At 44.2% G+C, this 15,069-nt stretch overlaps 1 protein-coding gene across 1 annotated transcript; it reads right to left on the reverse strand.

Moving 5' to 3' along the window:
- Positions 1 to 386: 386 nt before the first annotated feature.
- On the reverse strand, positions 387 to 13,386 carry zgc:113279 (uncharacterized protein LOC553749 homolog). Its single transcript, XM_007911554.1, has 12 exons — positions 12,867 to 13,386; positions 10,888 to 10,994; positions 10,142 to 10,178; positions 9,295 to 9,359; positions 7,575 to 8,239; positions 6,511 to 6,616; positions 5,889 to 6,035; positions 5,421 to 5,481; positions 3,418 to 3,584; positions 2,921 to 3,028; positions 1,869 to 1,972; positions 387 to 1,186 (listed from the first exon to the last, which is right to left on the reverse strand). Exons 1-11 carry the CDS (start codon positions 13,114 to 13,116, stop codon positions 1,883 to 1,885), a joined length of 1,803 nt encoding a protein of 600 aa, XP_007909745.1. The 5' UTR covers positions 13,117 to 13,386; the 3' UTR covers positions 387 to 1,186; positions 1,869 to 1,882.
- Between the last annotated feature and the right edge of the window lie 1,683 nt (positions 13,387 to 15,069).

Consider the following 15,069-nt stretch of genomic DNA (forward strand, 5'->3'; position numbering starts at 1 on the left):
CAATCAGAGATCCGCACTCAAGCTGGTGGTTGGGATCAAGATGGTTGGAGGGCAGGGAGAGTAGGGGTATGAGTGTGACCGAAGGCCGGGTCGATGAGAACGGTCTTGAGATGGGTCTTGAAGGAGGCAAGGGAGGGGGCGAGGCAGAGGGAATGTGGGGTGGAGGTCCAGAGGGTGGGGGCAGAGAGGCTGAAGGCCCGACCCTTGATGGTAGGGCGAGCAAGGCGGAGGACGTGAAGCAGGCCGGAGGGAGTGGACAGGTTAGTGGGGGTAAGGAGGTCACACAGGTAGGGGGGAGCAAGGCTGTGGAGGGCTTTGAAGGTGAGGACCAGGATCTTGAACTATATCCTCTGAATGAAAGGTTCACAAGTAATAAGCAACAGTGATGTCATTTGGTATTTTACTCACATAATAATATGTACAATACATTTTGCTAAACATTTAGCAAACAATGTAAGTTTCACAGAAACCAACACATTTGCAAACCCACGGCATCCACATTGCGTTACAATTCCAGATCCTGGATAAAGTTGAAGTTATCTGCTGTACGGTTGGTTTGGACGTGGGATGAATCATTTCCCTTTCTAGTTTAAAGTGGCCTTCGAATATAGACGCAAAGTTTCTGGTTGAGCTCACACCCAATCGAACCGCAACCAGGCCTGTTAGCACTCGCTTTTGCTAAAGGATCTCTCTTTTTAGTCACACTGTGGACTTTTCTTTCGTCACGTAACAGAAAGGGAGATGGAGAAAAAAAATATAACTTTTCAACTTCCGAGCTTCTCCAGTCGATGGCTTCCATCCTTCATTGCAACAAAACTGTTTTAATTTGGGTTCCGTCATTGATAGCCTGAGCTGTGTATTGCTGTCAGTCTATGCTCCTCCACATAGAAATCCAGCCAAAAGAAATATCTTGTTTGCTTTATTTTGTGCCACTCAAAAGAAAAAGTCCTTGTCCCGGGGTAAAGGGTGCACAAAACACACTTGTAAGTTGTTGATGTGCACGGATTCCTTGCAATTGATCTGTAAGATCGGTGCTTTCGTTGTTGGGAAATTTCAGTGGATCTAGAATGTAATTATGTGGTTCCTTCCACTCCAGCTCAGGCAATTATTGACAATTCCCTGACTTTTACCCGTCATTTTCCTAGACTGTCTCACTGACAGTCGATGCTGCATCTTTCAGAGCTTCCTGGAATCAAAAGACACCAAATTTTATAGAATAATAATAATAACAATAATCCTTGCATTTGATACAGTGCCCTATCACATCTTTCAGACGTCTCAAAGCGCTTCACAGGATATACTGTAAAGTGAATTGGCTGTGTATTTTGTGGGTGAAACCCGGCAGCCAATTGCGCACAGCAGCGTCCCACAAACAGTCAAATTATTATTTTTTTTGGAGGCATTGTTACCCCCAGAAAGCAATCCACCAATCGACTAACAACTGGGTACCTACTTACTGTTAAGTAAACAGAGATGTGTGGAGTGGGTTATTGTCCGTCAGGACACCGGTACAGAGAGAAAATCCCTTCCCTTCTTTGAGTAAGATATTTAACATCCAACTGAACAAGGCACAGGTGAGACCTAAGTTTAACGTCTCATCCTAAGGACGGCACCTCCCACAACACAATCCTCCGCCACACGCACAGTAGCTTTGGCTTGTGGGCTTAAAGCCTTGACGCGGGGATTTGAACTCACAACCTTCTGACCCACCAGCAGACCAGTTGAGCCAGACTGCACTAGCCCTCAGGCCTTTTAAATGCTTTTAGAAGTTGCTTCAAAAAGCAAATAACCTCTGATTTCGAGGTTTGCGCACCCACACACACAACAAAAACTATTTAACAGTGGAGATTCATTAATATTGTACGTACCTCTCAGGGTGTGTCTAGTTTGGGTAATGCCTGGAAGGAGCCTGTCCCTTTAGACCATTCACTTTCTTGCTCATCAAGTCAAGTGGTGCATATGACCTCCAGTCCTGGAGAGACACAGTAATTAATTGTTCCATTGACTGCTGTGCTGTGTACTAAATCATTCAGCAATGAGAACATCCGAACAGGAGTAGGCCATTCAGCCCCTTGAGCCTGTTGCACCATCCTATTAGATCATGGCTGATCTGTAACTCAATGTCACTATCAAATATGGAGGTGGGTCTTTCTCACTGTTTTAAGAGTTAATAATAATAATAATCCTGGCATTTGGTACAGCAGCTTTTCTAATCTTCGCAACGCCTCAAAGCGCTTCACAGAATATACTGTAAAGTGTAGTGACTGTATTTTTGCGGGTGAAATGTGGCAGCCAATTGCATACGGCAGCGTCTCACAAACAACCGTGGATCGAGTGACCAATTTTTTTTTAATTTTGAAGGGATTATTACCCCCAGAAACCAATCCGCCAATCGACTAACAACCAGATTCCTATTTACTACGAGGTAAACATTACTACTAGGTAAACAGAGTCATTTTTTTAATAAAAATATGTTAACATATGTATTTGCTGAGCTTTTTTTTAAACCAAAGGGCCATCCTATTATAGCACAGTCCATGAACTCGGACCCTCCCTGTTACAGAGCTGCGGATTGTCAGGTTAACACAGGGGGCAGGAAGACATCTTCCTAATCCAGGACAACCTCTCCCTCCTCATACTTAATAACTCTTAGAAATGTCGTACACTAATATAAACCAGCGGCCAATTGCACACAGCAGTGTCTCACAAACCGTCGTGGATTGAGTGACCAAATTTTGAAAACATTTTTAAGGGAATATTACCTCCGGAAAAGTGATACACTGCTCCCAGATAGAGATAAATTATCACTAAAAGCCAGTGAGTGCGGCCTCTCTCGGTGACAGCAATAAAACGTTTTGGTTCCCTTCGCAGTTGAACGAAACCGAAGGCATTTCGATTTCAGGCGTTACAGTCAATGTACCTGGCGAAGGGTGATTCTCGCGCTCTCAGCCTGGGTCTGAAGGAAACACAGCACTTCTCTGTTGTTTTCCTCCTGAGCAAACTGGATGGCATTCCGACCATTCATATCCTTGGGAGTAAGAGCAGAAACAAGTTAGGCAGATGTTGGGGAGACCGCAAAGATACACAGGCAATCCACTTTGGAGTATATTCGGTGAAGCGCTTTGAGATAAATGTTTCAATGACATTTGAAGGCATTATATCAAATGCAAGGAATATTATTATTAGGGTGGGCTGTAGTGAGGGGACTACATAAGGTGCTTTGTAACCTCACTGGTCTGTGTCTCCGAGAAAGTAAGGGGACCCCTTGTGTTATGTAAATGTCAGTGCATTACATGGGAGTTAAGGAAGGGAAATTACACGCACCTACATACACACATACATGCACACACACACACAGACACACCAGGAACGAGGACTATTACTCTACCCCGGCGGAGGAAGAAGATAGAGACGGACCTGTTTGAGAAAGGAAGCTCCCATCCTCAGCAAGCATCTCATTCCATCCAGCAGCTGCTCTTTCCTCATCCGGAGGAACTTATCCAAATCGCGGTTACCTTTCGAGCATTCAGAGTCTTTGACTATGGCGCTGTGAGCCAATACGGCACAGTGTAAAGGGGTCAGATCTTTGGAGCAAAGACAAGAGACTTGGTTAAACCCTACGTTCCCATTCGATCCTCAGCGAAATTAAACGCGTTCCCCTAATAATAATAAGCCTTGCATTTGATATTGCGCCTTATCACGTCTTCGAGATGTCCTCTGAGACATATCAGGTGCAGGTTGGCAAGAGCCAAGGCTTGGGGGACCCCAGAGTGTACGTTGGGGTAACTGCTGGCGTTTAACCAGATAAAATCACTTAACTTGCCATTGATAGCAGAAGAAAGATTTGGGATCTTTTCCCTCCTTATCCACCTCTGCCCACCTATGAACTGGACTGAGGTGTCAGCCTAAACTATGGGGCTTGAACCCACAAACTTCTGAACCCAACAGAGCCAGGCTGACACCTTTTCACCCTCAACACACAATAACAATAATAATAATCCTTGCATTTAATATAGTGTCTTATCACATCGTTGAGACGTCTCAAAGCGCTTCACAGGATACACAGTAAAGTGGATTGACTGTGTATTGTGTGGGCGAAACGTGGCAGCCAATTGCACACAGCAGCGTCCCACAAACAGCCGCGGATTGAGTAAATTATTATTATTATTTTTAGCGATTATTGCCACTTAAAAAATATTTTCAATTGATATATTTTAACAAAAAATGTTAAAATGTCAACAGTAATAATTCTTGCACTTTGATGCAGCGCCTTATCACACCTTCGAGACATCTCAAAGTGCTTCACGGAGTAACTGTGAAGTGAATTGATTGCATATGAATCGACTTAAAACAAAATGAAGTGAATTGACTTCAAATAATTTTGGCTCTTGAAGTTTAATAATCCTTGCGTTTGATATCAGACCTTTTCAAGTCATTGCCAATGTTGACTGCTTTCCGAATTTGCACCTTTAATTATTAATCTGACAATTTTTGCCTCTAATCCCTGAAGCTAACGCAGAGTTACAATCATACTAATAAGGTTAAAGGGCAGCAACGCAGGGAAGTGGTGAGAAGTTAGAAGCTGTAATCGCAAGTTGGAGCAAAGGATATTTAAGCGAGGCGGCTATAACCTTATAGATGAGGCAGTGGAACAGACCAAACAACTCATTAAGAGATCTGTTTTAGAAAGGGGCCAACTGTTAGAAATGGGAAACAAGCCCAGGTCACGGGAATGAGATACAATCAGGAGGGGGGTATTATAATAATAATAATAATCCTTGCATTTTGATATAGCGCTTTTCATGTCGCGAGAACGTCCCAAAGCGCTTCACAGAACACACTGTAAAGTGAATTGACTGTATATTTGTGGGCGAACGCGGCAGCCAATTGCGCACAGCAATGTCCCACAAACAGTCGTCGATTGAAAATGACCAATTTATTATTGTTTTTGTTTTATTATGGGGATGATCAAGTGAGTAGATAAAGGTGGTTGTGCCTAGTACAGAAAACCTCCTTGAAATACGTGAGACAGGAAGAGAGTAGACAGTGCTGAGAGATTAGGAGGATTAACACATCACTGTTACAGATTCAGCGGCTAAAACTAGTGGATGACAGAAATAAAAGGTACGAAGTAGAAGAGTTACGCAGAAAGTCTTGAGACGAGGAGTAGTAAGGTGCATAAAGGAAGGAGGGTGGTGTTATTGCGTGTAATTATCATACATTTTGATTGCCTGCTGGATAAGACGGCATGCTGATGCGATAATATCATGTCAACGTCAAAGAGGAGACTGTTGCTGCTTATGTGTGAATAAAGATCTTCTCTTTGAATCATTGAGTAAACTGGTTCTCTGGCAAACCTTACACATTAACATTGGTTCCTGCTCAGTTTCCCTGTTGTATTAATATGGAGATGCACTTACAGTTATTGTCCGCAGCTTCGATGTCCACAACTGTTCCGTTCATCAGAGCATCTTCTATGACCTGCAAAATACCACATGTCAATGTTACAGCGCGGGACACATTCAAGCTATTTCGTAAGCGATAACTGCCATTTCTTGCTTCTCCCCCTCCCCTTCCAACACCACTCCCTACATCGCGACAGCCACTTTGTTTACTGGATCTCTCTTCCGAAATCCACTCCTTCCTTCCCCCTTCTCTCTATCTCTCTCTCTCCCTCTATCTCTCCAGCGCCCCCCCCTCTCTCCCATTCCCTCCCTCCCTCTCTCTCTCTCTCTCTGGATGATATATTTTGTGGGTGAAACACGGCAGCCAATTGCGCACAGCAGTGTCCCACAAATAGTCTGGGGTTGAAGTGACCAAATTATTATTATTAATTGTCCTGCACGATTAATCAGGAGCTGAGTGGGAAGAACCACCAGTTTACTCACCTCTAAGACTCGGAGGAAGCCGTTCTCTGCACACAGATGCACTGATGTTTTCCCCAGACAATCTCTCTCGTTAATCTGTGCTCCGAGAGACAGGAAATCTCCTACCATCAGGTGCTGGTTCCTCTCAGCAGCTAAATGCAACGCTGTCTGAAAAAACAGTTTCAACAAGTCACTAACGTAGTAACCAGGGCCTTAAAGTTCAGACAAACCGGTTATGCATTTTGCTTCACGGAGTGCGACTTAACCATACTGTTAATAATAATCCTTGCATTTCATACAGTGCCTTACTATGTTGTTGAGACGTCTCAAAGCGCTTCATAGAATACACTGTAAAGTGAATTGACTGTTACTGTATTTTGTGGGCGAAACGCGGCAGCCAATTGCGCACAGCAGCGTCCCTCAAACAGTCGTGGATTGGGTGACCCTATTATTATTATTAATTGCCTTGCATGATTCTTTTTTTAACAAGTCTTCTTAATGGACAGGTTTCTGCATCTCTCTCCGCTCCCCCACCCCCCACTCCTTCCCCACACACCCCTCCACCCCCACCCCACTGCCGTTATCAGAGGAGAATACGGAGAGGGAGATAAATAAATGGCAGTTATTTCTTCCAGTGACTTACTTGGCCTCTAATGTCTTTCACACCAATTTCACCCACAGATGCCATCTTTCTTGCTAAGCAGTAAGCCAGAGCTCTCTTGCATTGAATGACGGCTTTGTGTAACATTCTGTCAAAGGAAGCCAAGAGCACGCAATTAACAGAGCGATAAATAACAGCAACGTTTGATACAGACAGCGCCTTATCACCTTCGTGAGGACATCTCCGAAATGCTTCCCGGTGAAGGGGAGCGACCGAGTGTTTTTGTAGGCAAATGTGGCAGCCAATTTGCACACAACCTCATCCCACAAACAGCTCTGAAGCCAATGACCAATTTTGGCCAAGTCACCGAAGAGAGAGAAACTCCCTTCTCTGTGCACAGATCTTTAAGGTCCACTGTAACAAAAAAGGGGGACCTCAGCCGTTTGAAGGACGGCCCCTCTGACAATATAATCTTAGTGTTCGATTATACCGCCTTATCGCGTCATCGAGAAATCTCAAACGCTTCACAGACTACATTGCAAAGTGGGATTGACTGTGCGTTTTGTGGGAGAAAATATATGTTAGAATAATAACAAATTACATTTGTATTGCGCCTTTCATGTCAGGAGGATGTCCCGAGGCCCTTGGTTAAATATCATGTCTTCTGTTTATATTTTTCAGTGGTGCCTTGATGTGTTATCATAGAATCTTATAGCACAGAAGGAGGCCATTCGGCCCATCGTGCCTGTCGTTGAAAGAGCTACCAACTGATCCCACTCCCCTGCTCTTTCCCCATAGCCCCAGCAAATTTTTTCCTTTTCAAGACCCTATCCAATTCCTTTATGAGAGCTAATATCGACTCTGCTTCCACCCACCCTTTCAGGCAGTGTTTTCCAGACCATAACAACTCGCTGGGTAACAAAAATTCTCCTCGTCTGCTCTCCCCTCTGTTTTTTTGCCAATTATCTTAAATCTGTGTCCTCTGGTTACCAACCCCCCCACCCACCCGTCAGAGGAAACAGTTTTTCTCACCCTCAGCCTCCAAAGGCCGCTTCCCCACCCTTCTACTCCCAGCTCCACACACCCATCTCGGTTCTTAAACTCACGTGTTGCCGTTGGTGTCTGGGATGAGGATCTCGTGTATGGACATGTTGCTCAGGAAGCTCTCCTCCTGCTGCAGTTGGAACTGGAAGAAGGTCATGCCCGAACTCTCCACCAAATCTCCCTGTTGTGGGGAGCAGGAGGCCGCCTTTGTCGATCCAGCAGCTGGCGAGTAACTCTTGTAACACTCGCTGAAGGCAACGTGGAAACCAGGTGGGTTCTCGTCAGGCGACAGCAGTGAGGAAGAGGAGGAGTAAGAGGAGGTGGTGGAGGAGGAAGGGGACCCAGCGCTGTCCCAAGGGATAGCCAGTTGCCCAAAGGAATCTTCATCCGACTCACTCCAGTACCCTTCCCCCCCGAAGCCTGGAGACTGGACTGGCGAGACTTGCCCGGAGTCCGACTCACAGCTCGAAGGAGCTCCTTGGCGAGTCCTGCCGTGTTCCTCAGGCAGGGAGGAATGTAAGGTCCCCTGGTCACTTTGCCCCAGTGGGGAGGAGAGGCAGAGCGGGCGATCGCTGTAGATACCGTCCTGTGGCCGTCTATCGGCTGGGCTCAGTGGGGTCGGGAACGAGTGGTTTCTGGCCTGTTTCAAATCTGTCTCCAAAATCTCCACCAGGTCCTGCATTATCTCCTCAAAGTTCTTTTGAAGCAATTGACTGGATTCCTTCACCTGTGGGGTGGGAGTTGAGGGGGGGATTGGGGGGTGGAAGGAGGAGAGAGAGAGGTGGGGAAAGGAAGCTGTCATCTCACTTTGATTCAACGTTTTCTTTTTGAGTGCTTTCAGTCGCTAAGCCCCAAAACTCTGCAACTCTCTCCCTCAACTCGCTTCACATTGCCCCTTCCTTCTCAATCTGCAGGTCGCATCTGAAGACCGTCCTCTTCGTCCGCGCCTAGGGTCACCTCCCCCCCTTACCCCTCCCCACCCCGGCTCGACGTTGTGCTCTGGGACGCCCCCTTGCATGAGGTGGGGGCTGTGTAAGTGCAAGTCGTTATTGTTGTTGATTCAATGACAAAATTAACTTGCGTTGACATAGTACCATTCAGGTGGGATCACGTCTGGGAACATTTCACGGTGGTGGGGTTCAGTTGTCAAGCTGGGAGGAAGGGGGAGAAGGAGTGACTGTGAGCGCAGTCAGACAGCTTGTGTTTTTCTTTTAAAAAGGTGGGATTTGGGGATGATAATAATAGTAATCCTTGCGCTTGATATAGTGCCTTACAATACAATACAAAATGACATTGACACAACGCCCTTCACGTCGGGAGGACGTCCCAAAGAGTTGGACAGTCAGGGATATGGACCCGAGCTGGGGATCGGGCAGAGTGGAAGGAGAATAGGAGGGTTTTGAAACGCGCCTTGAAGGAGGCAAGGGGGGAAGCGAGGCAAAGGGATTGCGGGACGGAGTTCCATAGGGTGAGGGGCAGAAAGGCTGAAATGCCCCATCACGTGGTTAAGACATCGCAAAGTGTTTCAGAGGATATGCTATAAAGTGGACTGACTGTATATTTTGTGGGCGAAACGTGGCAGAAAATTGGGCAGATGGATTGAGAAGAGTGGAGGCGGATTGGAGCCACTGGGCTCAGGAAGCAGAAGCCGGGAGCATTTTGACTGGAGGCTCGGTCACTGATGGTGAAAGCCGAGGGGCTGAGACACACAGCTGGTCTGTGTTAGCTGTGAGGGCAGAGGAGTGGGCGGTATGAGCAGGTCGGAGAGAGATCAGAACTTACCCGAGATCTGCGTTTTATAGTGTACGGATGACTCTTAAGGCTCTCTTTTGACGCTCTCTTCCTCACTGTAATATAAATAATAATAATTATCATCCTTGCATTTGATACAGCGACTTATCACATCATCGAGATGTCTCAAAGCACTTCACAGGACACACTGTAAAGTGGTTTGACTGTGTATTTTTACATTTTAATATATTCAATTCTGTTTGTTGAAAGTGACAATTAAAATATTTAGAGACATTTGAATGTTAAATTCTCATATAAATGTATGTTAAGTGCAGTATAAAATTGATTAAGAAGGGTACTTATTATTATTAATAATAATCCTTGCATTTTGATCGCACCTTTCATGTCGAGAGGTTGTCTCAAAGCTTTTATTATGAAGTGTAGTGACTGCGTATTTTGCAGGCAAACACAGCAGGATCGATTGAGGGATTGATCGCCAAGACATCAGGAAAGATAAACTTTCTTCCTTTCTCTAAAGGTCCTGTGGGAGCTTTAACGTCCACCTGAACAGGCAGACGGGACCTTGGTTTAACATCTCATCCAGAGGACATCAGCTCCAACGATGCCCCACTCCCTCCAGCACTGCATTGGAGTGTCAGCCTGAGAGCGGAGCTCAAAGTCCCAAAGTGTGGGCTTGAAACCACAACCTTCTGACTGATTAATCAGCTGATGCAGTCAACTAACCCAGTTACCAACTAACCAGGGCTGATGCAATTCAAATATTTATTCCATAGAGTAAATATAAAAAGGATAATGCAAATATTTAGATATCAATGACTAGAAGCAGAGTAAATAGATATTTAAGAGTTGAATTAACATATTTCATGAATGCTGTTACCTTGACTCTGTTTCCAAGGCTTTGGGAACATTTCCCTCTGGAGAAAGAGTGGGTGGGGAGAAAATGGACATTTTTAAGAGCCGTGGTTTGAAAGGAAACATCTGAACCCCTCAACATTTATGCCTTGTTAATTTTGGTTGTAAAATTTCACAGAGATCTCCAATTGAGAAAATCCCCCCCCGCCTTAATTTATTTTCACGACCTTCTCCCCAGATAGAGACCGCAGCTGAGCCTGAACACGTGAATCTGATCTGAATGCTTACAATACAAATTAGAGCGCAACGGACATTTATGCAGCATGATTTCACGTCAAAGTCTTAAAGTTTAGTGATTGATTTACAACAAGGCATAGTTACTGTGTATTTTGTTGGCAAACACAGCGACAGATTTATGGACAGGCTGCCTGTGGAGATGGTGGAAGCAGAAAATATTGTTTCTTTCAAGAACAAATTAATTAGATTTCTGTTGGGCAATAATACTTGGGGTTTCAATATATAGTTTGGCGACACGACGTACAATACAAAATGTAATACAAAATTATGGACTGGATGGGCTTTGCTCTCCTTTGGTCTCGCTCATACTTGTGTTCTTTTTCGTGAGCACCACAAACAGCTATGAAGTGAATGAGCGAGCAAAGTGCTTTGAGACGGGAGGGGACCTCACGGCACATTTGTACAGTGCCTTTCGCATCGGGAGGACATCTCATCTCTAAAGGTGTGACACTGCGGACTGCGGGCTGGGTTTACCTGTGTTTTCGAGGGATTTTCCCCTTTGCCGTTGCGGTACGCACGGAGGAGATCTCTCACTGGCTGCCGTACCCTCACTCCCAGGTACTGTTTGCGTCTAACGGAATCTAAGTTACATACAAAAAATTATTTTAAAAACCAAACCAAACCGCGAAAATATTTTTTTTTGCCTTAAAAAAATTATATTAATTTCTCCGATTGAGAAGGTCCCTTCCTGATATTATTTTCACAACTTTTTCCTCAAATATTGTCTGCAACTGGTTAATTAATACGAATTAATATTTTTCATCTTTTTAAAAATAATATTTTTATTTTAATTCAAAAAATTAAATGACTTAACTTGTATTAGATTAATCATTTAAAAAAATAATACAATATTGTAGATATAAATTTAAGCAACCTCCACAGTTGACGAACTGAAATCCGACACAAGGATTTCAAAACAATATTAAAAACTATAATCCGTGACATTTAATTCAGTGTCTTATCAGGTAAATCAATGAATTAGAATTGTTTTTGTCTGAAAGATTAATCGTATCATTGCATTTGATATGATTCAGTGCCTTTATCGTGACAAAGGGGCATCTCAAAGTGCTTTCCCAGGGTTTTGCTGGAAAGTGTAGTGACTGCGTTTTTGTTGGTCGATGGGGAAGCGAACTATCGCACGGCACAGTCTGTACGAACAGTCATAATGTTACAGTGATCGACCAATTTTTCTTGTGCAAAAAGGAATAATTTGAGGTTTTCAATAATTGCTTCACTTCAGCGCACGGCCCGGGTGACTGAGGAACATGGAGAGGATATTTCAGCAAAGGATCAGGATGAAGAAACATGAAAGGAAAATTATTAGTTCATAATTGCTGTGACATGCAGAATTACTCAGACGGCATCATTTTTTGATCAAGAGACATCCGTACCAAATTGCACCACAAAATTTTACATGGTTTAAATCTAAGTGGAATTAATGTTGATCAGAATTTCACATCGGGTGCCATCTCGAAGCGCTTTCGCGAGATTTACTGTAAAGTGTAGTGACTGTGATTTGTGTCATGGTGGTGCATAAATTCAAATAACAATTGCTAATTTGTCCCAAGTTGAAAACCGTGACAGGTTCATTTTATTTCCTGAATACAATCTTGTCACTGAGACCTGCTCTATTCTTTGCTCATGTTATATCGTTATATCATTATTAAATAATAATAATAATATGGTCATTTTCAATCCACGACTGTTTGTGGGACACTGATGTGTGCAATTGGCTGCCGTTTTTGGCCTATAAAAATATACAGTCAATTTACTTTACAGTATATTCTATGAAGCGCTTTGAGATGTCTCGAAGATGTGATAAGGCAGTGTATCAAATGCAAGGATAATTATTATTATTGCATTAATTACAGTGCAAACAGCTGCAAATGATTTAACATTATTTCATTGCTTTTAATAATAATAATCATAATAATCCGTTCATTTGATATAGCGCCTTATCACGTCTTCGAAAATACTGTAAATGAATTGATTGTGTATTTTGTGGGCGAAACGTGGCAGCCAATTGCGATTTATATAATAATAATATTCATGCTTTTGATACAGTGCATTATCACGACATTGAGACGTCTCAAAGCGCTTCACACATATGCTGTAAAGTGCAGTGACTGTATATTTTGTGGGCAAAACGCAGCAACCAATTGCACTCAGCAGCGTCCCCACAAACAGTTGCGGATTGAATGACCAATTTTTGGGTATTACCCCCGGGGTATTACCCCCGGAAAGCGATCCGCCAATCGACCGTGTTCCTACTTACAGCTGGTAATTATTATGAATTATTATACATTATTATATAATTCATTTACCAGGCAAAATAAGTTGCAACTGATTTAAAAATGTGAAAAACTATCTTAAAAAATTGCTTTTTTTTTGCAAAGAAAAACGTGGAGAAGATTTTTTGGTCACAACACACAACACAAAAAAAATCTCCTTACCTAACAGCTCTTGACTCTCACTTCCCATTGGCGTCTCTGTCTCATCGATTTCTGTCTTGATCCCAACAGCTGTGTAATGATTAGCGTTTCCAGAACTCCGGAGAGAAGAGGGACTCAGTTGGGAGGATGCATAATTGTGCACTTGCCTGGGCAACGGAGACACATTCTTCTGTTGGAAAGAGTCATCTATGGCGCTGTCATTGCTGTTCTGGTCGTATAAGTTGTCTGGACTCAGGACTTTGTAGAGCATGTTGGTGGTGGGTTGTGGGTGCCTTGTAACATGCAACTGCAACCTTGATGTTAGACAAGATGTGGAAAAGTTCTGGCAACGTTGAAATGGATAAGATCCTTGCTCCTGAAATGGTCACAGATCTGGCCAACTTTTTGGACGGTCAATCGGTCAGTCGGTCAATCAATCAAATCAATCAATCAATTAATCAATCAATCAATCAATCAATACCCCCCATTTGCAGGAGTCCACAAGAGAGAGAGAGCTGTGGTTCAGACAACATCCAACATTGGCTGTGAAGTGTTACAGCCTTTCCCTTCCCTTAAAAAATGAATGTGGTCCAGAAAGGAGCTGAGAGCAGTCTGTAACTCAGTTCTCTTTGCTGCCTGTTGCTTGCGTCAGCTTCCTGGTGTGCAAGGATTGACACCCTTACTATATACCTGTCAAGCTGGAGCTCCTCCAACATTCTCTCACCTGTGTCACAGGTGCTCAAATGACGCATAATTATATTCCAATACCAAGAAAGTGTGTTCAGTGTATGTACACTCATTTTTCCAGCAGTAATTTTCAACACAATAAGATTTTTGTCTGGTTTGCACAATTTCAATTATTTTTTTCACCTCCTCGGTTCCCTCTTCTCCACGTTAACTTAGCTTAACTCTTTCATTTGATAGAGCGCCTTATCACATCGTCGAGAAGTCTCAAAACGCTTCACAGGGTATACTGTAAAGTGCATTGACTGTGTAGCATGTGGGCGAAACGCGGCAGCCAATTGTGCACAGCAGCGTCCCACAAACAGCCGTGGATTGAATGATCAATTATTTTTAAAAGGATTTATTACCCCCCAGAAGTGATCTGTCAATCAACTAACAACTGGGTTCCTACTAACTGCTTGGTAAACAGGCATGTAGAGTAAGGAAACTTTCCCAACTTTTCGCCCTGCTCGGAATTGAACCCAAGCCCCTTTTGAATGCAAGGCGAGCGTGCTAACCACTACACGACTCAAGTTGTTTTTCCTTTTGGGTGTGGGGCGGGGTGCAATTTAACAGGCTTGGCTGCTGGGTCAGGATGTTTGCGATTGACACAATGCAGGAGGGGCACTAAAGATGCCTCGCTGAGGCAAAAAAAAGAGAAGGGTGCTTCTCTCTCCTGGAATCCCAGTCAACAATTCACCAGGTAAAATTGGTGCATCTACAACAACAAGAACTTGCATTTGTGCAGCGCCTTTCAGGTTGTAAGGATGACCCAAGGCGCTAGACAGTTGAGGGTTGCACCCGAGATGGGGGTTGTTGGGTTTGAGAGGGATAGGGGGAAAGTGCAAAATGATGGTGGGAAGATGACCGAAGGCATGGTCAAAGAGGAAGGTCTTGAGATGGACCTTGAAGGAACCGAGGGAAGGAACCAGGTGAAGGGACCAGGGATGGAGTTCCAAAGGGTGGGGGCAGATAGGTTGAAGGGCTGACCGTTGATGGTGAGACGGGCAGCGCAGGAGACGTGAAGCAGGCCAGTGCCTGCCAAGCGAAGGGAGTGGATCAGTATTTAGGGTTTTAGAAGATCACAGAGGTAGGGGGGAGCAAGATCGTGGAGGGCTTTAAAAGTCAGGACTAGGATCTTGAACTCAATCCTCTGGGGATGGGGAGCCAGTGAAGCCGTGCGAGGGTGGGGGTAATCATCTCATGGTGCAGGAGAGGACACGAACTGCAGAATTCCGAATAATCTACAGTCGGTGGAGGGAAGAGTTGGGAAGGCTGGTGAGCAAGGAGTTAGCATTGTCAATCCTGGACAAGATTAAAAACCTGAGACAGGAGGTTGTGGTGGAGACGGGCCAATGTTGCAGTGGTTGGGGAAATTACTTTCACATAAAGCGCTCTGAGATCACAACTTTGAGACGTCTCAAAGCACTTCACAGGATACACTGTAAAGTGAATTGAACGTATATATTTGTGTGCAAAACTCGGCAGCCAATTGCGCACA

The sequence above is a fragment of the Callorhinchus milii genome, unplaced genomic scaffold (assembly GCF_018977255.1).
Source record: "Callorhinchus milii isolate IMCB2004 unplaced genomic scaffold, IMCB_Cmil_1.0 Scaffold25, whole genome shotgun sequence".
Lineage (NCBI taxonomy): Eukaryota > Metazoa > Chordata > Chondrichthyes > Chimaeriformes > Callorhinchidae > Callorhinchus > Callorhinchus milii.